At 39.6% G+C, this 17,085-nt stretch overlaps 1 protein-coding gene across 2 annotated transcripts in view; it reads right to left on the bottom strand.

Moving 5' to 3' along the window:
- The window catches only part of LOC127417299 (inositol 1,4,5-trisphosphate receptor type 2-like), a 115,937-nt gene that overhangs the window by 37,539 nt on the left and 61,313 nt on the right, over positions 1–17,085 (bottom strand). For both annotated transcript variants that reach the window (XM_051657225.1, XM_051657226.1), the window contains 5 exons: positions 7,729–7,831; positions 5,749–5,936; positions 5,481–5,661; positions 1,380–1,627; positions 476–676 (listed from right to left, as the gene is read on the bottom strand). In XM_051657225.1, coding sequence (XP_051513185.1) covers positions 476–676; positions 1,380–1,627; positions 5,481–5,661; positions 5,749–5,936; positions 7,729–7,831 — 921 coding nt within the window. The remainder of the gene's footprint in view (positions 1–475; positions 677–1,379; positions 1,628–5,480; positions 5,662–5,748; positions 5,937–7,728; positions 7,832–17,085) is intronic.

The raw sequence follows: 17,085 nt of genomic DNA, 5'->3' as shown, positions 1-17,085 counted from the left end.
GTTAATTGTCAGTGAGTTGAACATGAGAATCAAATCAGTGCGATTTGAGACCAAATCATTCAAACTGTGTTCGTGAACTTGACAACACGTTTTTAATGCGCCAAGGAGAGCTACGGCAGATGTTCAGTCAATAACAACTTGAACTTCAGACTGTCCCTCATTGCACACATGTCAAATGGGCTTCTTTTTGATACTTTTATTGTGCTTTTGTCTCTTATTTGAAACTTAAAAGCTCCAGTCCCCATTCTTTGTAATTGCACAGAAAAGAGCGGCAGTACAGTCAGAATTTCTCCTTTTTGTGTTCCAAAGTAGAAAAAAAGTCATTCGGGTTTGAAACAACAAGTGTGAGTAAATGATAACAGAACTGAACTATTCCTTTAAATGCAAACACCATATCAAATCTAGCAGCTTAACCCATTTGTCTACATGGAAAAATATTTGTCCTAATTGTCTAGTGAGGATGTAGTTTTAGTACCTGATTCTCATGACAGGGACCCTGACAGTACTCTGTGATGGTCTCTAGTGTCTGTATTACCAGGTCCACGTTCCTCTCATTAATGTAGAGCCCCAGCAGCCCCAGGCCTCCAGTGGTACTACCACAGATACAGTCCAGAAACTGGAGTGTCTCACACACCAGGTTATAATTGGTCTTATTGTTCTGATCTCGCAGAAAATTCTGTATACAAGAGAACAGAAAGACATGGACTAAAAACACAAACCAGAGTCCTGAGTGGCAGTAATTGGTGTCTCTATTCAGACTGAGTCATCCATTCTAGGTCAGGGGTCCCTTGAGATGTTGATACCACAGCAAAATATTTCAATTTGTAAGCATCGAGGGGCTTTTTTCTCAAAATGGAAAAATACAAATTTCAAGTCCTCTAAAGTACTTTCACTGGATGTCCCTTCTAAACACAATATACCCCATCTTATCTGGCAGTGCTTAACACAAGTAATCTCCTAGAATGGTTTTAAGCACAATGTGAAGTCTGTCATTTCTGCACAACTTGAGGCATCAAACGGAATTGTCAAAATAATGAAAATAATGTTTTCAGACAGGATTCCTGAACACTCTGCCTATTTTTCATTGGTCATATAAACAGGTAGCATCGGCCCCAACTCACGCTGTTGGTTGAACCAATTATATGTCAGGCTGGTTAGGGATTCTCAAACAAAACTATGTTTTGGCAGTGTCACAGAGCCACAGTATTTACACTTTTGTGAAAATCAACAGACAAATGGCTTACTTCAACATGAAGAAAGTATTTAAACAATTTTGCTACAAAATTGCACACTTAAGATTTAAATCCTTCTCAATCTACAAACTACAGCCGAGCAAAATTGGGCCAATGACAACTCAGACAATATGGAATTTACAGCACCTGCAGGTCCCTATTGTGATTCTCGCAGAGCAGCTGAAGGAAGCGTAGAATGGGTTTCATGATGGTGATGGCCTGGCTCATCTGGACCTCCTCCTCAACGTCCTCCAAGCCCTCAAATCCTCCTGACCCCATTAGCTCTATCTCGGGGTCCAGCTCTCGGCAAAATGTGCTGTATGCCTTAGAGGTGACCGAGGAGGCTTCTTTGAGTTGACCCCGCATTTCCTCTCTGAGATGCAAGGGATCTCGAACTTCACAAGAAAAGAAAGAAAGAGCTTGTTACATGATGTAAACTAATATTTATGCATATTTGCAGTTCTTCATCCAAAAGTGGCTAAACTGAATGCAAATCACCCAAAATGTTACTGGCAAGTAAATTTCTGCCAACAATATTTTTCCTTGTATAACAACAATTTCTTAAGCACTTCACTGAATGATCCCAACGTGTCAGGTCACAGGTGTGGGTGATTTTACAATGGTTTTGAATGTGGCTTGTCCAATCAGAATTCAGAGATGGAACTATCTGCTAGTCGTTATAGTATGTAAAACTAATATTCAGGCAAATTTGAAGCTTATTATTCAAAACCAAACTCTAAAATATTTCTCCTTATCAAATTATCAAGTTGAGCCATTTTCTTTGACACAAGGCAAACTTGAACTCCTTTTCTCCATCGATGAGCAGCTGGTTCATAAAAGCAGGTTTTGGATAAACCGGCAGTTACCCCTCACATGACCTCATGTGACAGAGGATATGGAACACAGCAGTTGAAATAGGGACAAATACCATTCATTTGCCTCACTGTTTTTTATTTATGCTGCCTTAGGCTGGAACGGCACTTGCATGAATAGCTATGCATTAAGATATGCTTGTTTGTCAGAGAAGGGCTATTAATGTGACCGATTTAATACCAATAGAACAGACGCATTGTGTGTCATTTAGATAGTCTAGGTCATTTTTTGTTTTTTAATTAAGTGTGTATGATAAAGCAGAACACTGCAATTAGGACATGTGTCTATTTTCAGCAAGAAACTGAGAGGGTGATTTCTGAACGATTATTTTTAGACTTTGAAAAAAAAAAAAAATATCAGTTTTGTGGCCTTTTAGGTCTTCTTCTGTTAGAAATTTCCAACACGGCACCAGAGAAACTCATTTTAATATTCGACAAGTTGTTGAGAAAAGTAGTCAACGGGTCAATGTTAAACCTTGTTTAAATGACTCAACTGACACCGTGCTGGGAGGTGGGGAGGAATGTGCTTAATTTTCACGATTCAAAAAAATCTCAATGGCCCTAAAAATAGGCTTCATTTTCATTTTCAATCTTGAAGTCCTTTTTACTATAAATCTCCACTTTTACTTTCACTTTCAGAATGTGAAAGTGAAAGTGGATATTCATAGTAAAAAGGACTTAATTATTTATCTGTTTCTCACCCACACATATAATATCACTTCTGAAGACATGGATTTTAACCACTGGAGTCTTATAGATTACTTTTATGCTGCCTTTATGTGCTTTTTGAAGATTAAAAGTTCTGGCCACTATTCACTTGCATTGTATGGACCTAAAGAGCTGAGATATTCTTCTAAAAACCTTCATTTGTGTTCTGCAGAAGAAAGAAAGTCATACACATCTGGGATGGCATGAGGGTGAGTAAATGATGATAGAATTTTCATTTTAGGGTGAACTATCATTTTTGAAACCAACTATTTCACTTTTGGGTGAACACTAATGCAAAATAGAATTACATATTTTATTTTATTTTGGGGTGAAATATGAAACGGACATTTCTTTACAATTTTCGTGAGTCTCACGCTTCAAATCAAATAAATCATATTCATTACAAACATGAAATGCAACTACATATCTTAAATATTAATTGCAATTATGTAAAAAAAAAAAGAAAAAAAAGAAAAAGGTGGGGGTCAAATTCATAAACTCAGCAAAAAAAGAAACGTCCTCTCACTTTCAACTGCTTCTATTTTCAGCAAACTTAACATGTGTAAATATTTGTTTGAACATAAAAAGATTCAACAACTAAGACATAAACTGAAAAAGTTTCACAGACATGTGACTAACAGAAATGGAATAATGTGTCCCTGAACAAAGGGGTGGGGGGGGGGGTCAAAATCAAAAGTAACAGTCAGTATCTGGTGTGGCCATCAGCTGCATTAAGTACTGCAGTGCATCTCTTCCTCATGGACTGCATCAGATTTGCCAGTTCTTGCTGTGAGATGTTACCCCACTCTTCCACCAAGGCACTTGCAAGTTCCATTACATTTCTGGGGGGAATGGCCCTAGCCCTAAGATCCGGGCTCTTCACTGGCCATGGCATGACACTGACATTCCTGTCTTGCAGGAAATCATGCACAGAACGAGCAGTATGGCTAGTGGCACTGTCATGCTGGAGGGTCATGTCAGGATGACCACATGAGGGAGGAGGATGTCTTCCCTGTAATGCATAGCGTTGTGATTGCCTGCAATGACAACAAGCTCAGTCCGATGATGCTGTGACACACCGCCCCAGACCATGACGGACCCTCCACCTCCAAATCGATCCTGCTCCAGAGTACAGGCCTCGGTGTAACGCTCATTCCTTCAACGATAAACACGAGTCCGACCATCACCCCTGGTGAGACAAAACCATGACTCGTCGTGGGAACTTTTTGCCAGTCCTGTCTGGTCCAGCGAAGGTGGGTTTGTGCCCACAGGCGAAGTTGTTGCCGGTGATGTCTGGTAAGGACCTGCCTTACAACAGGCCTACAAGCCCTCTGTCCAGCCTCTCTCAGCCTATTGCAGACAGTCTGAGCACTGATGGAGGGATTGTGCCTTCCTGGTGTAACTCGAGCAGTTGTTGTTGCCATTCTTTACCTGTCCTGCAGGTGTGATATTCGTATGTACTGATCCTGTGCAGGTGGTCTGCCACTGCAAGGACGATCAGCTGTCCTTCCTGTCTCCCTGTAGCGCTGTCTTAGGCGTCTCATAGTACGGACATTGCAATTTATTGCCCTGGCCACATCTGCAGTCCTCATGCCTCCATGCAGCATGTCTAAGGAACGTTCACAAAGATGAGCAGGGACCCTGGGCATCTTTCTTTTGGTGTTTTTCAGAGTCAGTAGAAAGGTCTCTTTAGTGTCTTAAGTTTTTATAACTGTGACCTTAAATGCCTACCGTCTGTAAGCTGTTAGTGTCTTAACGACTGTTCCACAGGTGCATGTTCATTAATTGTTTATGGTTCATTGAACAAGCATGGAAAACATTGTTTAAACATTGTTGGATTTTTACAAAATTATTTTTAAAATACAGTGTCCTGAAAAAGGGACGTTTCTTTTTTTGCTGAGTTTAGTAGCTTATAAATTCACTCCAGAATTAACTCAGTTCACCTTAATTACAGAGGTGGAAGTGTGTGTACTCATGTAAGTGCTTTGTAGGTCTGTTTTGAATTGCAAAGAGTTAAAAGTGGTAGGAAATACAAAATCATGTGTTTTTAAGCTTTTACATTTACTGAGTTTGCAGATCAATAGACCTGGATTTTTATCTGGTTGTACAATAAGTTTGGCAATGTGTAATTTTTAATCTGAAAAACATATTACGTCATATAATGTCATATTACGTTGGTGAGATATTGATCTCTGTTTCTTAGCTAGTTGCAAAAATTAAATTTATATCTATAGATTTCTTTGGAATGATGGAAAAAGTTTTAGATTTACACCTGGTGTAGAGAGCAAAACTATGTATTTTCAAAATGAAGTAGTCAGTTGGTTGCCTGAATGACTAGTCGATTAATCAGTCATAAGGAGACCCTGTAAAACTAGCCTGGTTTTGGGTTCACTTGACCCCAATTGGATTTGTTTCATAAGGGCCGTTTGTTAAACACGTTACTGCATTCAAAAACAGCTTGACGGACCACAGTGGAATGGAGCAGAACAAAGGGGACTTGAGGCATGTTTTTAAAAGTTGAACTATTTTGAACTTGACATGCCATCGTCAAAATACAAAGCTTGAGGCGGGACACTTAAACAGTGCAAGAGGCTACACAACTGCAAAAATATCAGTTGATATTTCAGGTGCACCTGAAGAGGTAGAGATAGAGAAAGAGGAAGTATACCTTTTTTATGTCTGATACCAGAACCCTCTCCCTCCTCCTCTTTCTTCCTACAGCTGAGCTCAAACATGTTGACGGACACACTAGAGCGAATCTCTTTCTGAGCCTGCTCCATATGATCGTAGAACACCTTAAAGAACTTCTCCGACTTCTTCTGCTTGTGCAGCTGATTGAAGAAAGAGTTCTGCAGGGGGACAACAGGAAATTACATCAGAACAGGGCACCCACAAGATCCAGATGAAACGTGTGTGTTGGCAGCACCTGTGCATACCTGAATTTGTGTATTCCCTCCTTTTAGCAGTGCAATGCCCAGCAGAATGCTCTCCTCAAAGATACGGTCGTTCTTAGTGCTGACGATAAGGTCGATGACCAGCTCAGATGCGCCCACACCATCTAACCTACTCTGAGTTTCTGCAAGGCTGGTGCTTGGCTTATCAGAGTCCTGCCCTGGAGAGCCACCTAAACACACAATCATACACAGTTTCAAGTACTGTGTTAAAATCTGATTGCAATCATGCAATAACACAATCACACTCAACACTAGACTAATCCCAGATAGCACACATACTATATTTCTACAAGATGTCTGTTTTAGATGTTTTCATCTAGAAAGCGTCACATTCTAATTAATATCTGCTAAACATCTTAAAAAGGTCATATTTACAAACACTAAATCTTTAACCTCTCAAAGACATCTGATGAATGTCTTATTGACATCCAAGAGGAAACGTTTATAGACTTATTGCAGATGAGCAAACATCCTAAGAAATACGTCTTCCAGATGTAAACACAGACATCAAATAGGCGTCTGGGTGATGTATTTGTGCTATCAGGGATGTGTATGAACTAAATTAAATACAGGATTTTGTAAGTAAATTCTGTAAATAAACGTTAAATCCTTCGAAAATCCTTTCTATAAATGTAGATTCTAGCCCACATCACTCAACCTTCATAATGCAGCATCCAGAATGAATTGTGGCCAATATGGCTGAATATTCATTGTAGTAGATATTGTAGCCTTGTTCCAAAATCTAGTGAGCTGCCTTACCTAGACAGGATTTTATTAGCATACTCCTGGCACAAAGGCTGTTAAAGGTAGGTAGCAAACTTATGCTTAATTCTAAGATAAATTCTTAATTCTCATTTTGGCCAAATTCTGAGGCAGCATCGCAACGGATGCACTGCGACAAGCTTAGTGACAAAATTAATCTAAGATGGCAGAGGTAGAAAGAAATGTTGACTATAAATATACTTATTTTCCACTTAATATTGAGAAGTATTCATTAATAACAATTCAATCTAATGAAAACTGTTTATTTTACCCAATATTTGTATGAGTGTCCCATAGTTAGCATAGCAATGTGCTAACGTCAAACTACATTGGAAGACTATTTAGCAGAGATGGGTCACGTCTATTAAATTTGATGGGAGAAACTGGAACGCCTAACGGTCATGAAAAGTAGAAATGAGGTCCCGCCTAACAGGTAAAAGAGCCAAGAACCTTTTAGATGCAGACACCGCCTGTCAATCAACTCAAGAATGCACATGCGCATTAGTTATACGAGCTGGGAAATTTTCATTTTTTAGCGTAATCTGAGGTAAAGAATCACAATTTATGATACCAGTGGTCAGATTTTACTGCTGATTTGAAATATGTTCTTCGATCATAATCTTGACCATTTTGGAGATTTTGGTCTTTCCCCATTCAAGAAGATAGGAGTTGCACTGGCATGCCGCTCGTTTACCTAGAAAAATAGCTCCACATGAGCGTTCCAAAGATGGCTGCCGAATGAACTGTCTTGCTAAAAAGACTTGTTGGAATCAATTGTGAGTCTCCTCTGCGCCTCACATAAGGAGCTCTATTTGTGAGGCGAGTTGCTCCCTCAGACGGCAGCTGCTTATGCAGACAGTAAACAGAATGGCAACTAACAAAGTTTTGAAACAGAAATTATGTTTCCACAAGACAGCAGTATTAGACAAAACAACATTTTAGAAAATAGCTGAATAATTCTAACCAGCCTCATCAAGCTAAATGTGGCCTTGTTCAATGTTTAAGAGTCTCTCAAAAGGACTATTCATTTCACTTTGTGGAGGATTTGTTAAATTCAACTGACAATATGATGATTTCTGAAGCGACAGTGAATGTGTCGGCATTTATTAGTCAGGAATGAGACGTGAAGTTAGGTGAGATTGTTTAAGGAGAGTTGGCTGTGCTTCTGCTAATGTTCGTTTGTGTGGCCGTGTGCTGTACCTCCAGAAGAAGAGCTGTTCCCACTGCTGTAGTCCAGGGATTTGGTGTAGGGCAGCTGGTTTCCAAAGTAGTGTGTGAGGAGAGTCTTCCTCAGTGCGTAACCCTGAGAGAAAAACGAGAGACAAGCTATTTTGGCAACTGTGACATCTGAGGGCAAATGTGAAGGACTTTTTTTTCCCCTTAAAGAATCGTAATGGACTTACAATGAAAGTATATGGGGCAAGGCAATCCAGAGAGCTTGAAAACAGAAATGTGCTTTTCATATTTTTCTATATTTATATATTTTTTTAATTCTTTCACATAAAAAATGTGTTATTGAGCTGTAAAGTTAATTCTTGCAGGCGGACTTTTGAAGGTTAACAGCCCCTTTCTGGTATCCATGTGTGTATCATGCAAAAGTTACAGGGTTTACTGGCTTTACATGGTCATGACAGGAGTTGAAAAACTGGGTATATTTTTATTACACTTGTCTCAACATGTAGTTTAAGCTTGCTGGCTATCTTTTTGAACAGTGTGCATTTATGTTTATCCCTTGCTTCAATGACATCCATGTAAGTGCATTACTGTACACATGATTTTTATTTGTCTTTAAAAAATGAGGGATGAGTCAACATTATTTTTGGTGGAAAGCGACAGCAACCATGACATGAATGGAAGTAGTATATGTAAAAACTTGCATTGAAACTGGAACATTCCTTTTAGTTAAATAAAAAAAATAATCTATTTTCCGACAACCAACGAAAACATTCAAAGCAAGCTCAGAGTGTGTGAAGGCAAGAGTATTTTTAGTTCCTGTCCGTTTTTATTCTTTCCAGACTTTTGCATGTCTTCCTCTCAACAGTGTTGGATAAAACACACACTCACATGGTAGAACTTTTTACATAACTGGTATAAACTCTCGTAATTGCTGTAATTATGCCAGAAGTGTAGCGAAACCTCAGGGAGGTAGAGGGTGAGCGAGTGAGTGCTGAAGGTAGAGAGCAGACGGCTGCCTCGAAAATCTGTTTCCCAGTGGGAGATGACTAAATGTGTGAGAGTCAGAGAGAGAAAAGAGATGGAGGGTGGCTGGCAGAGAGATGGAGAGAGAGAGTTATGTAACACCTGGTGGTGGCTTGCTGAGAGATCACGAGGATGGCAAGCAGAGAGAGCAGGATGGTACCGACCCTCTCTTCCTTTCTTTGTCTCCGTGCCTAATGTTCTCTCCTTTCTTTGTATCATTCGTGTCTGTCTCCTTTTTTTATATATATATATCTGGCTTGGGCCAGTTGCAACTCTTTTTGTTGTTTGTCTGAGATTCGAGAGAAACTAGAGAAAGTGACAGAGAGAAAGAAAGTACAGGGTTGAAGCGATGTTCCACTGTCCAATCAGTCCAGTTGTGCATCTAGGGACAGACAGTTGGACGGGCATCACAGGTGCCCCCCTGGATGCCATCAAATTTACTGTTGTTTTTATGGAAACAACCAAGTTGGTGGACAAGGCCCTGACAGCTCACTGACTGTACCCTTCCACACTGTGCCGCCAATCAGATGAGACACCCCGGATCCTTGTGGCCATGCACGCGCTGACAAAAGAGTGGCAAACTACCATGGAGGGAAGACACTTTTCTCTCTCGCTCTGACAAGCACATGTTGTTGATATTCCTGAACGCTCTCAGTAAACACTCAGGCTCATCAGCAGTCAGCACAGGCGATGTCTGCTTTCACTGTCTGGATGAGCAGTCACACACACTCACAGCAGGTGAACATTATGATCGTATAAAGACTTACTATACTATATTTAACGATCATAAAATTGTGCACATTTTAAAATGTTAACATGTTAAAAACCCCTCAAAACATCTTAGCAACTGCATAGCAACAGAACATCTTAGCAACTGCATTGCAACTAGGGCTGCATGTTAATAGTTAAACTGATAATCACAATAATTTTGCTCAAAATTACAATCACGAAGATTAATTATTCTAATTATTTTTTACATTATACAATTATACTGTCATTCAAAAAACAATTTTAATAACATTTCAACAGATTTATTGCACTTTCATGTAAGCCCAAATTAAATGAACATGGTGTCAATGAGCACGTTTAAATGCCCGTTCTTACACCGATTATGCTTAATTTACATTTACATTTACATTTATTCATTTGGCAGATGCTTTTATCCAAAGCGACTTACAAGAGAGGAAAACATAAGCGAATCATCTTAGGAGACAGTGGTATGAAAAGTGCTGTATTACAAAGTATCACTAGCATCATAATAGTATTCAAAATAGAATAAAGTGCAACAGAAATTTTTCTTAATAAGAATTGTCGGCTTATCCAATGTGAGCACACGTTGAGCGCATGTCTCTTCACAGTTTGACGTCAAAAGCAGAGAATAACGCGCTTACTGTTTTAAGAGTAAGAAAATTAGGAAATGAATGAATAAATAAACAAATAAATAAAAAATAAAATAAAATAGGGAAACATTCTGTGAGGGTCTCAGCTCACTTTTAATTATTTTTTGGAATTCAGTCAAATTGAATATTATATTATTGTAATATAATTAGGGCTGTAATATAATTTAACACGTTGATTCGGTGTGATTAATTATATAAAAAATAATGCGTTAAACAAATTAACAAATTTAGCTAAAGCCACTTTTTGTCATGGTTTTATATGTTTTTGTTCATGTTTTGTGTTTATGTCTTTTATTTTGGAAGTTTTGATCCTGTTTTACAGTCATGTGTTCCATGTCATGTTATTTCCTGTTTCCTTGCCATGTCATGTGATTCCCTGTTTCCATGTGAAGTCATGTGATCATCCTGTTTCCCTCCATGTTCATGTGTCTTGTTTTCATTGGTTTATTGTGTTGTTATCTTGTTTATAGTCTGTTCATTGGTTGTCTTGTTACACTTGTCCATGTATTTATATCCTCATGTTTGCCTTGGTCCATTGTCAGGTACTGTGTTGTAACATTGTTTGGTAGTCAAGTCAGGTCAAGTTATGTTATGTCAAGTCAAGTCAAGTTTCATCAAGTTTCATCAAGTTCATTTTTATGTTTTGTTCAGGTTTGTATTTCACGTTTGTATTAAACTGCACTTGGGGTTCTACACTTCATCATCATCATCATCTGTCTGTCATTTCCAGCATCGTTACAGAATACCTGACCGCAAAATGAACCCACCAGTTCGGCTTCTTCGTTTACATCAGGGGAATCGTCCCCTGGAGGAATATGTAGAGGACTTCTGCGCTCTCATCTGCAGGGTTGACTTTAATGAGATTGCCCTCAAGGACTGTTTCCGTTTTGGGCTGAATGAGCCGGTCTCCTCCCTGATGCCTGACGGTTGAAGTACCTACAGCCTGACTCAGTATATCGACCTTGCCCTACTGATAAGTGGTTCACCGTTCACTGTGGGGGAGGCGGATAATGAGCCAGAGTCCCACGTCACGACCACCGTCATGGCCACTGAGCCAGAGACCCATGTCATGGCCGCCGAACCAGCGTCCCACGTCATGGTCGACGAGGTCATGATCGTCGAGCCAGGGTCCCACATCATGGTCGCCGAGCTTGCGCCACCTTCTGCCCCGGATCCTGAGTGTGCTCCATGCCATGTCACAGCCACACCTAGGCCTGCTCCATGCCGTCACAGCCACGCCAGAGTCAGCTCCGTGCCATGTCACAGCCACGCCAGAATCAGCTCCGTGACATGTCACAGCCACGCCAGAGTCTGCTCCGTGCCATGTCACAGCCACGCCAGAGTCTGCTCCGTGCCATGTCACAGCCACGCCAGAGTCTGCTCCGTGCCATGTCACAGCCACGCCAGAGTCTGCTCCGTGCCATGTCACAGCCACGCCAGAGTCTGCTCCGTGCCATGTCACAGCCACGCCTCAGCCTGCTCCATGCCATGTCACAGCAATGCCTCAGCCTGCTCCAAGTCAGGTCAAGTTATGTCAAGTATGTTATGTTATGTCAAGTCAAGTCAAGTTTCATCAAGTCTAGTCGAGTTCATGTTTATGTTTTGTTCACGTTTGGATTTCACATTTGGATTAAACTGCACTTGGGTTCTACACTTATTCATCATCGTCTGCCTGTCATTGCCAGCATAGTTACACTTTTTGTCTTATCAATGCTTTACTTGCTGCCACAATAATGTAATGCATTTTAATTATCTGAATTATTATTATATAACATACAATATATTATATTTGTAATTATTTAAACATAACTATTCATAATTATTTGATCATTATATATTGAATTATTGTTATTTGAGGGGCTTTCTCAGCAAATATTTAAATATACGATTAATTGCAATTAATTCGTTTAATTAAACGGCATAACATGTTACTAATTTGATTAAAAATTAATAGATTGACAGCCATAAATATAATATTTTATTATTATTAAATAATAATGCTTATTATTATTAAATACAATATAAATATATTTCTGTAATAAAACTAAAGGAAGTCTTTTGAATTTCGATCTGTAGTAGTGTTGACAACAGCTTTGTGCTCCTCGTTCCAAACATGGTGAAATACTCTAATCTCCTCCTTGGTCTACAAAACCCTGGTATTTTTAGGTTTTTTAGGTTTCTTTAGTATGTTTTAGCAGCCAGAAATATTTGGAATTTATGCACATTTGCAATTAAAGTCAGTCTACAGTGCATTAAATTTAACACGCTCAGCGTAGGTTAGCTAACCACACTTCAAACACGATCTGTTCAAAGAACTGCTCTGAGACTGCTGAAAACACCATATCATGAATCTCATATGTTTCAAGAATGTTTAATATGCTACAGACAGAACAAAGCGGCACACATACAAGCTATACGACACGTTACAGCTATGTATTTCAAAGCATGGTTGAAAGTGAAACAGACTGGTCAGTAGCAGACTTCTGAAGACTGCATAGCAATGCACTGGCAACCACCCAGATCACCCTAGCACCATGGCAGCGAGTTTTGCATTGGAAAGCACTCAAACTGTTTTTAGAAAATGTTAAAAATCTAGCTAACCATTATAGATACTTTATTCAGGCCTGTCTCTTCGTGTCAGTTCCAGTTCCTGTATACTGCAATGAGACATGTTTTCTCAGAAGCTTTTGTCTTTCAAACAAAATCAGCAATAATGGGGGAGTTTAGTGTCCCTCCAGATGCTGCAGTCGTTTTTGCACTTCTGTAGAGGACTTCAGATGGAAAGACAGCTACAAAGTAAGAGATGAAGGTAGCAGTGCCAGTCTGACTCATCCGTCTGCTGCTGCATGGGAGAGAAAAAATATATACTCTGCGAAGGTGAAGTGAGGACAAAGAGGGAGGTGGAGAAAAGGAGAATGAGAGAGAGAGAGAGAGAGAGAGAGAGAGAAACAGAGGGGCGAGGGAGAGATGGAGGGACAGTTAGAGCAGTGAGGAGGAAGAAACAGACAGACTCACTTTTTTAAAAATGTGCACAGGCACGCCACACTGCGGCTGGCCTGGCTAAGCCTGGGATACTCCAGCGAGCTTCAAAAAGCCATGCTCTGCTGTCTGCAGGTACCTGTGTGCTCGGGAAAGCCGGATCCAGAGAAAGAGTAAGAGAGGTAGGGAGGGAGGGGTGATCTGCTCTGTGCTGCTGGTCTGATCTAGTCAAGCTCGTGGCACACCCAAGGGTCATATTGCCTCCAATTATAACACATGGGGCTCCGCTCTAAGGTTACAGCTGCAACACTTTCTTTTGCAACTTTTGGACGTGTTAAAAAATTGAGTGAAGGTGGAGAGGAGAGAGAAAGAGAGAGAGAGAGAAACTAATTAATTTTCAAAAGAGCTTCGGTACAACCAACCGAAAAAGGCTTGTGATGAAAAAACCTGGGGAAGTTTGAGCCTCTTTCATCTGTCAGCACTTTAAACCAGAGCATGCATCAGCATCCGATGCATTATAAACCTGTTCATAAAACTGCATGTTTGGTAGAGGTCTGCTACCTGACCCCAGCCCGACAAACCATTGGTTTCTGTTGGGTTCGGGTCAGTTTTTTTAAGTATAACTTCGGGTTTGGGTTAGGTTCAGGTTTGTAATGAATGAAAACAAGTTAGGAGCTGTTCACACCGAATGTGTTTTTGTGTACGTTGCACAGTTTTTCAATTGTTTTTCTATGTAAACCACTGGATGACCACTGTGCTGTGTCTCGCATAGGGCCGCCACATTTTTTAGACACCGTGTCAAGCCAAAAAGAGCTTCTTTTTTAAAAAAGGGATGTCAAGACACCAGAGTTTTGTTGTGCTGCGTCTAGCTTTTTTAAAGGACAGATGTCACAAAGATTAAATGTTCTAAAGAGTTCAGGCTACAAAGAGGAATTCATGTGACTGATACACATGATTCCAGATTGTTCTTCACCCAGCAAAGTTTCAGCACTTCCCTTTTGCTCTGGTGTTAGGCCACCACACCTAGTTAAAACTATGCATATTTACTGTTACTATAGTGTCACAAATTGTATTTAAACATACGATGCTAATAAAATACAGCTTATTTACTTGTTTGGAGCAAACATTATAAAGAGAGTGAGAGATGTGAAAGTGAAATTAAACAGGCACCACATGTGACTTTCAGATGTAAAAATGAAAGTGGAGATTAAGAGTAAAAAAAAGGGCTTACATTTTTATTTGTTTCTCACCCACACCTATTTTATTGCATCTGAAGACATGGATTTAACCACTGGAGTCTTAAGGATTATTTCTATGTTTCCTTTATGTGATTTTGGAGCTACAAAGGTCTGATCACCATTCACTTGCATTGAATGGACCTACAGAGCTGATATATTCTTCTACAAATTTTTGTTTTTGTTCTGCTGCAGAAAGAAAGTCATACAAATCTGGGATGACATGAGGGTGAGTGAATGATGAGACAGTTTTCATTTTCAGGTGAACTATACTTTTAATGCCCGTACAGACCTCTTATGTATGAAAATTTTTCTTCACATATTTAAAACGTGAAATATAGTATTTATGCTTCAACAAACAAAACTGGAAAAATAAGCTGAATTTTTTGTTTTTTGTTTGTTTGTTTCGCTTACTGTCCCAAGCCAAAAGAGCCCATCCAAAGTCTGTATGTTACTCTGGTCCCTAGATATGGCTCAGGTCTCTCCTTCAGTGTAAGTCTACAGGATTTTTTCCACCTATTTTATCATGCACTAGGCAAAAAAGATGTCATAATCACTTAGAAAAGTATTAACACACCTACCCTTAACAAGCCACACAATTTTAGGTATCATTCATGTCTGTAGCACAAACAATGCAGAGCCAGTTTCGCACAGAAGTTTAATAGCTCCTGTTTACGCAGAAAGGAAATACTTTGAAAATGCTATGCTTTAGCAAGCGCCACTGATGTTTTTTCCCAGCTGAGTTTCCCAAACACTTCATGAAATAAAATAATATATAATAAAAGGCCTCTCCTGTGTTTTGATAAAGGCCTACATTAGTCAAAAGGTGCTAAATTTATAAAGACATTATAATGATAAAGTATAAAGAAGTTTGCTAGATCACTAGAAGTTGTTACTTAAACTTAGCGCACATCCCAAAAGGCCTTCGAAACAACTTTATTGGCACAGTAATGGACACAGTAAAAGTTAATGGACAAAAACTTTGCTCCCATGCATTCCCTTTTTTAAGGGCGCAAGAAGGACTATGGCTTTAGGTAGAATGGATTTATTGAGGACAGAGAGGAGAGAGGGAGAGACTAAATCAATACAGCTAAAACCTCATCGGACAGTCTAGACATGCACACCATGGCCACATCTTCTCAGAGTTGAGGAAAAACTTGCGTAACAGAAACTGGGGAGGAGAGAATGAGAGAAATAGATTGACTGAGTGAAAAAAGTAAGAACTTGTAAATGTATTAAGTATCATAGAGTATCTACAGTCCATGGAGTGGGGATTCTAGATATACCCTATAAGCTTCCATGAACTTCTCAAGGTGCCGTAGCATCTTGATCATAAACTACTGTAGACATGCTCAGCTCTATGGTGGTCTTTGGCTTTAGGTAGAGCCAATGAAAGTGAAGGTGACTGAGGATGCAAGTTCCTAACATCTCCTTTTGTGTTCCACAGAAGAAAGAAAGTCATATGGGTTTGGAGAAACATGAGGGTGAGTAAATGTTGACAGCATTCTAATTTTTGGGTCAACTATATCTTTAATATCCAAAACTCCATTATTATATCATCAAACTCGCTAGCATTTCCTGGCTATAACACATTGTCTTGCTCTTCTCATATTATATAGCATAGAAGATGACAAGGAGGCGTCTCTAATGCAGGGTTCCCCCAAGAATCCACCCAGTACAGTGGCCTGACCGCTCTCTCATTGGTCAAGACGTCCCTTGTGACATGCTCTCAGTGGCAGCAGTGTTCAGCATGGCTCCACTCAAACAGTGCTACCAGCAGCAAAACAAATTAGCATTGCATGTGAGAGCAATTGGTGAGATAGCTGATTTTCAGACAGGTCTAAGACAAACAACAGCAGCAGGCATGTAAACAACCATTCCTGAAGTTGGCTGACCCTGGTGCAGTTTGGATGTTGGTCATGTGATCGTCTAACGTTGTTAGGGGCACAGAATCATGGTTGTGAGATGCACTGAATGCCGTCAGAGGACAATGGAGAAGGAGCCTGACTCGTGGATATTCGGCCTTGGTTTTGGACACACCCGAACATTTGATGCGTTTTCAAATTGAACGTTTACACACAAATAACACTGCTTTAACTGCACATCACAAAAACAGCATCATATTCACAGCTGCTTTATCAAATGCACAATTAATCTGCTTGATGAATCCACTTTAATCTAATAAATAAATAAGCAAACAATATCTATGGTTCTTTGATAAACAACTAATGTAAATAACATCTGTTTCCCAGCCTTTCATTTCAGTCAAGGTTTAAAGGGATAGTTCACCCAAAAATGAAAATTCTCTCATCATTTACTTAGCCTCATGCCATCCCAGATGTGTATGACTTACTTTCTTCTGCTGAACACAATCAAAGATTTTTAGAAGTACAGTTGTGCTCAAAAGTTTGCATACCCTGGCAGAAATTGTGAAATTTTGGCATTGATTTTGAAAATATGACTGATCATGCAAAAAAATTGTCTTTTATTTAAGGATAGTGAACATATGAAGCCATTTATTATCACATAGTTGTTTGGCTCCTTTTTAAATCATAATGATAACAGAAATCACCCAAATGGCCCTGATCAAAAGTTTACATACCCTTGAATGTTTGGCCTTGTTACAGACACACAAGGTGACACACACACAGGTTTAAATGGCAATTAAAGGTTAATTTCCCACACCTGTGGCTTTTTAAATTGCAATTACTGTCTGTGTATAAATAGTCAATGAGTTTGTTAGC

This window comes from Myxocyprinus asiaticus, chromosome 26 (assembly GCF_019703515.2).
Source record: "Myxocyprinus asiaticus isolate MX2 ecotype Aquarium Trade chromosome 26, UBuf_Myxa_2, whole genome shotgun sequence".
Classification (NCBI taxonomy): domain Eukaryota; kingdom Metazoa; phylum Chordata; class Actinopteri; order Cypriniformes; family Catostomidae; genus Myxocyprinus; species Myxocyprinus asiaticus.
The sequence above is the reverse complement of the archived record's forward strand: the minus strand, read 5'-3'. Positions and strand labels throughout refer to the sequence as shown.